The 6,523-nt window shown below is 31.1% G+C and overlaps 1 protein-coding gene across 2 annotated transcripts; it reads right to left on the bottom strand.

Annotated features, from left to right (window-relative positions):
* Nucleotides 1-388: 388 nt before the first annotated feature.
* Nucleotides 389-2,111, bottom strand: LOC114370969 (root meristem growth factor 2). 2 transcript variants are annotated; one of them, XM_028328369.1, is made up of 4 exons: nucleotides 2,020-2,111; nucleotides 1,724-1,864; nucleotides 1,561-1,592; nucleotides 389-877 (listed from the first exon to the last, which is right to left on the bottom strand). In XM_028328369.1, exons 2-4 carry the CDS (start codon nucleotides 1,806-1,808, stop codon nucleotides 638-640), a joined length of 357 nt encoding a protein of 118 aa, XP_028184170.1. In that variant the 5' UTR covers nucleotides 1,809-1,864; nucleotides 2,020-2,111; the 3' UTR covers nucleotides 389-637. The 2 variants fall into 2 exon arrangements, with proteins under 2 accessions (XP_028184170.1, XP_028184179.1); XM_028328378.1 differs by lacking the exon at nucleotides 2,020-2,111 and having other exon boundaries at nucleotides 1,724-1,971.
* Nucleotides 2,112-6,523: the final 4,412 nt, after the last annotated feature.

Raw genomic sequence — 6,523 nt, forward strand, 5'->3', positions numbered from 1 at the left:
ATATTCTCTTTTTATCCTTAAATATTTATTATATTTTTTTAATCTTTTTTATTTAATGTAAAATTTTATTATTTTTATTCTTTATATAATTTTACATTGTCCAATTACTTTAACAAACAATTTTATAAAAAAATACTTATGATTCAATAAGAAGTCTTCTAATTTTTTCAGCTTCCCGTTATCATTTTAGCTCATTTTTGTTAAATATATACTTAGACCCTCGTAAAAGCTAAAAACACATGTATTTTCATATTTTTCTAAAAAAAAATCTATAAAAACTAAAATAAAAGATATCATATTTTCACGGATAAAAATATAACTAAGCACCACAATTGTAGAGCCAAACTATCTGTAACAGCAGGAAATTAAACGTGATTGAGACACCTCATTTATTAATTGCTAAACACTTCTTTAATTCGACATGTTAAGCTTACAGTAGAATATTGATGACAAGAAACACTTATATAACGTATATATTAACTTCCCGGATACAAGGCACTCATTATAATTTCAGTGACACAAAACATATATATAGTAATTAATTTAAGCAACATATATAAAGGATAAGATAAACAAAACAAAACACACCCATATATCTTCCATATAATTAAGAGGAGATGAACTTAATTTTAAGAGTTCATTTATTATTCTTAGGTGGATGGTGCACTGGTCGACGATAATCAGCAGTGAAAGCCAACGGATCCTCATTGACCTCATCAGACAAACAGCTTCTTGCATTATTCCTTTTGGCTTCTACATTGGGAGCAGAGATAACCTTCCCAGATTTGCTCATAAGTCGCTTCTCACTTGGTCTGTTCAAGTTGTCTTCATCGATTGCAGCCATAGTACTCTTTGTAACACTAGTTGCAATACTTGCCTGTTCAAGAAATTTCCAATATAGTACAAGATAAAACTTTTGTCAATTGTTTTAAATGGAAAGTTATTTAGGGCGTGTTTAGATAAATAATTTTAAGAGGGAAAAACTTGGTTCCTATATATTTGATGAATTTGGTAATGATCAAGCTTCGAAAAACGTGTGTATTTAATTCACCCTTTCTTAGAACTCATGTTTTCTAAAGTTATGAGGAACTAAATCCATGTTTTTTTTTTTAAGTTTGAAGAACAAATTCATCTACATGAAAGTATATGAACCTTGTTGACAACATTTGACTGAAAGTATAAAAATTAAACTCATTTTTTTCTTTCATTAAATATTTTTTCAGTGCATAAATTCTTTTTTTTTCAAATGAGAATTTATTCATAAAATCAGCTCTGAATCATACTAGAACAAGTTTAAAAACTTGTGAAAAAAAAAATCCCCTCCATATTTAAAATATTAATGTCACTCCCGGTAAAGTATGTATCGTCTCCATTTTATTTATTTCCCGGAAAGCTTATGAAATGAAAGAAATGAAGGAAAAAAAAGCAAGCAGAGATGATTCATTCCCATAAAATAAAAGAACAAGGCACAATGTACTTTCATAACTAAATAATTTTTTCAAACACCATCAAACATTCCCTCAATATATAACAAGATATTTAAAATGCATATTGAATTACCTTTATATCTGGAATATCATTAACTGAAGCACCTGCATTTTTCAACTTTTTGTGGTCAATATTTTTTTGGCTTATACTGTTAATTTGATGACGTCTAGAAAGGAAGTAATATACAATACACAGAAACACATATACTACACCAAAATCAAATTAAAGAAAATACCTTTAGGGTTCAAGCGAGCAGTGGATAGACAGGCAGCACAAAGAAATACAAGCACAACACAAGCACTTTTCTTGATTAGCACCATGACAGTCTCAGTTAAACTTGTACAATTACTCTTCCTTTCTGAAGGTAATGTTTGCCCTAAAAATCAAATTGCGTAAAAGAGAAATCACTTCAAAAGGGTAACATTTCATTTATAGCAAGTGCTCTAATGAGAAAAACCCAAGTCAAAATTAACCTACGCGTATTCATTCCAATGAATTAAGCCCATGTGATCAAATTTAAAGTATTCATACCTATAAAATCCAAGGGTACGTAGCTTTACACGTTTATAGAAGCTATCGTTCCAACAGCTAGACCTTTTCGAATGTTCAAACACAGTAATATATAGTATTTCAAATGCTTGTGAAATAAAAATATTTCCCAATCCCGATAATTGCAACTTTAATGAATCCCCAATTCTAATGTTGGTAAAATGTATATGTTTTTAGTTTTTATAAATATGTCCTTTTGTTGGTCTTCCCAAAACACTTTTTCATTGATTTTGATTCTCATTCTAAAATTTTATTTTTGGATAAACTTGGGATATCTTTCGGTCAAAAATCAAAAACTAATTAGGCAATGGATTTATTTAATGACTAACTTCTTTTAACACAAAATTTTTTATATGCATGAATCTCTAAATACATGTTTAAGGGAAAAAATTATGTGTTAATTATGTTACATTATGTTAAAATTTATAAAAATATTTTTTTTCATTATTTCATCTAACTAAAATATCTCATATATATATATATATATATATATATATATTAATTTAAATTATTTTTTATGTAATATGATTAATTGCATGACACGTTATTACTAAGTAGCAATGGAAAAGTTATTTTTAAAATGAAAAATAATGCAAAAAAATTGCGTGGCCAAAAGAAAAAAAAACAACATATTCATACAAATTAAAAAGATATTTAATTATAAATATCAGAATAAAAAAATTAAAAAGAAGCTTTGAAGTTTTCAATGTGAATTTGTGGTCCAAAGAATGTATGGAACAGTGCCATGAGAGTTTAAGAGAGGCTAAAAAACACCACGTAGTGCCACCATTCTTGGGATAGGAGAAGAGTTCACAAAAGCTAGGTTGACAAGAAAAGATAGTGTTACTCGTGATAACGTGGAATGGAAGCTATGTGTGTTTTGCGTTTGTCTACCACCATGTAATCAACGAGAAGAAAAGCTATGTGCTTTAATTTGCCGAGGCAGGTACAGTACGTAAAACAATGTGATCGGTGAATATTAAAATTAGGATACTACATTTCCCATATAAAAGAACATGGTAATTTTGCAGTTCAAGGTTACACCTTTGGTGACCGAATACAAGTTACTAAGTACGTACTAACTACCCATGTTTGAATTCACCCAAAAAAAAAAAAACCCTACCCATGTTTGATAACAAAAAAATAATAGAAATGAGAGCAAAAGAAGTAATAAATTAAGCGACAAGTCATAAAAAATAGTAATTAAGTGATCTTGTATTGATTCTATTATTCCATGAATTACTACTTTTTTTAAAAATAATTTTCATTACTTTTAACTATCTGATCTTACTTAACGAATATTATAAAAATTTATTAGTCATGATTTTTCAAAAAGTTAAACACATTTAATGAAGATTACCTACACACGATATTTTTTACTATTTTTTACTATGTCAAAATTTTGAGAGTGGGGGATCCGCCTCCTGCATAGAGAATCATTATTTATGAATATTTTAAATGAGAATACTAATAATGTTCACTTTAGTTGGAGTGTATTAGCATTTAATATAATTTTTTTTAAAAAAATCTAATTCAAAGATATTATTGTATAATTCAAATATAATATTCTTAAATTAAATTTTAAAAAATAAAAGATTTAATGATTTTTTAATTTAATTTTTTTTGTGTTGAATGTTAATGCATATCAATTAGGGTGGATATTAGTATTTTTTATTTTAAATATGTTAATATTTTTTAAATTATATTTGTAATTATTTACAATTAAAATATAACATTTTTAATTATTAATTGTTATGGTTCATGATAAATATATAGTTGATTATATATCTAGTTGTTGCACAATTGAGGGGGATAAACCGGAAAGATTTATACCAATGAGTAATGAACAATCACATAAGTGAACTTAACACCATCTTTTAACCTAAAATCTTAAGACTCGGATTTATGTGTCTTTCCTTCACTTATATGACGTTCAATCTTTTTATTCCTATGTGATGTGAGACTTCACCTCATACTTGTACTCCAACAATCTTCTCCTCAAGTATGAGTCTCATCCACATAATAGTCTCCCCCTTAAGCGAAAGTCATTTTCATCCACGAATATTTTTATGGTGCCCATTTGAGTCCACATACTCTAGATATTTGCATCGCTGCTCCATCCACAAGACATGCCACCTTAACCTTCAATGATGGTCTTTAGTTCTTAACTGTGGCTGCCGAGACTTGTCTAACCATTTCTGCCAACATGCTCTAGTACCAATTGTTGTGAAATCGAAGGGGTAAACTGGGAAGATTAATACCAATGAGCCATGAGCAACCACATAAGTAAACCTGACATCGCACTTTAACCCAAAATCTTAAGGCTCGAGTTTATGGGTCTTCTCTTTACTTATATGGTGCTCAACTTTTCCATTTTTACTAGATGTGCGACTTCATCCCACACTTGTACTCCAACAATCTCCCCCCTCAAGTATGAGTCTCTTCCACTAGTAGTCTCTCCCTTGAGCAGAAGTCATTTTCAATCCACAAGTATCTAAGAATGACCCTTAAAGCTTAACCATTGGTTGCCCCAATTAGTTTAGCCATTATCGCCAACATGCTCTAGTACCTTGTGCCACCGCAACAACTACAGGATCCGCTGCCTGACCTCCATGCATGGACTCACCGGTCAAGAGGACTTTTAATACAAGGGATCCCCATGTCCATGGATCCAATGCCACCATCTTACTTGTCTGAGTTGGTCACAAAGTCGAACCATCGACTCTGATATCAATTGTTGTGCAACCGAGGGGGGTAAACACTAGAGAGATTTATACCAATGAGCCTTAAGTTTTTGGATTAAAGAATGATATCAAGTTCACTTATGTGGTTGACCAATTGTTGGAAAACTAAGGGGGGTAAACACTAGGGAGATTTACACCCATGGACCATGAGTAACCACATAAATGAACTTGACACCACATTTTAACCCAAAACCTTAAGGCTCTAGTTTATGAGTCTTCTCTTTATTTATGTGGTGTTCAACCTTTTCATTCCTACATGATGTGAGACTTCACCTAAGACTTGTACTCCAACAATCTCCCCCTTAAGTGTGAGTCTCATCCACACGGTAGTCTCCCTCTCGAGCGGAAGTCATTATCATCCATGAGTATTCCATGGTGGTCATTAGAGCCCACATGCTCTAGATACTTGCACCGTCGCTCTAGTCACTGGACACATCACCTGGACCTACTACCAGGAAGAATTTCGATACAAGGGATCCACAGGCCAAGGATCCACCGTCGCCATCTTGGTCTCCTGATCGAATAATCGACTCTGGTACCAATTGTTGTGCAACCGAGGGGGGTAAATTGGGGAGATTTGTACCAATGAGTCATAAACAATCACATAAGTGACCTTGACACCACACTTTAATCCAAAACCTTAAGACTCAGGTTTATGAGTCTTTCTTTCACTTATATGGTGTTTAATCTTTTCATTCTTACACGATATGAGATTTCACCTCACACTTGTAATTTGTAACACCCCATTTTTTGTAAAATAAATTAAAAAAATATTTTATTTAAAAATAAATAGATTTTTAGGAAAATAATGAGATTTTTGTAATTAAACAAATAAGGAGAAATAGTTTTATTAAATAATGGTTTTAAGGTAAATAACACTACAAAAAAAATATTAAATACTGGAGGTTATTTTGTGGAGGTTTTAGAAACCTCCTTAATTTATTAAAAACTACAATTTTTTGTGCTTAATTTGCGGAAGTTTTAGAAACCTCCTTAATTTATTAAAAACTACAATTTTTGTGCTTAATTTGCGGAGGTTTATAACCTCTGCTAATTAAATATTATTTTTCCACTCTTTTCTCTTTAAAATAAAATAAATCATGTTTTTGTCCTGCAAAAAAAAAAAATTATCTCTAAAAAAAATCATAAAATCCCAATTTCCCTCTCAAACTCTCCGGCTTCCCTCTCCAAACCCCACACAGACTCTCCAACTACGGCTTCCCCTCCTAAAAACATGAAAAAATTCACGGCTTCCCTTCACTCTACGTGCTTCCCGTTGCTGCCACTCTCAATAGGTAATGTAACATCCCATTTTTTTCGTAAATAAAATTTTAGAGAATAATGATGTTTTATGATTAAATAAATAAAGAAAAATAGTTATAAAAAAATAATGGTTTGAGAGAAAATAAAAAGAGTATTTTATTATTCATTTGATGGAGAATAAAATAGAGTTTCTTTTCTTTACAAAATAATAAAAATAAATAAATAGAGTAAATAATAGGTCATGAATACCCCTAATTATAAATAGCAACATGCTAGGTCAGTTTTCAGACTGACTTCTCAGCCTCTTCTGTCTACCAATTTCGTTTTTTCTCTCTTCTTCTCCCAAAACCCTCTCTTTTTCCCGCAGGCCACCAAACCTCCGTTGGATCGTTGTGAAATTTAAACACCATGTTCACAACCCAATTCCGCAAATTCTCACCGTTGGGAATTTTGATATCATGTCTGATCTGAGAGAAATA

Source organism: Glycine soja, chromosome 2 (assembly GCF_004193775.1).
Source record: "Glycine soja cultivar W05 chromosome 2, ASM419377v2, whole genome shotgun sequence".
NCBI classification, from domain to species: Eukaryota; Viridiplantae; Streptophyta; class Magnoliopsida; order Fabales; family Fabaceae; genus Glycine; species Glycine soja.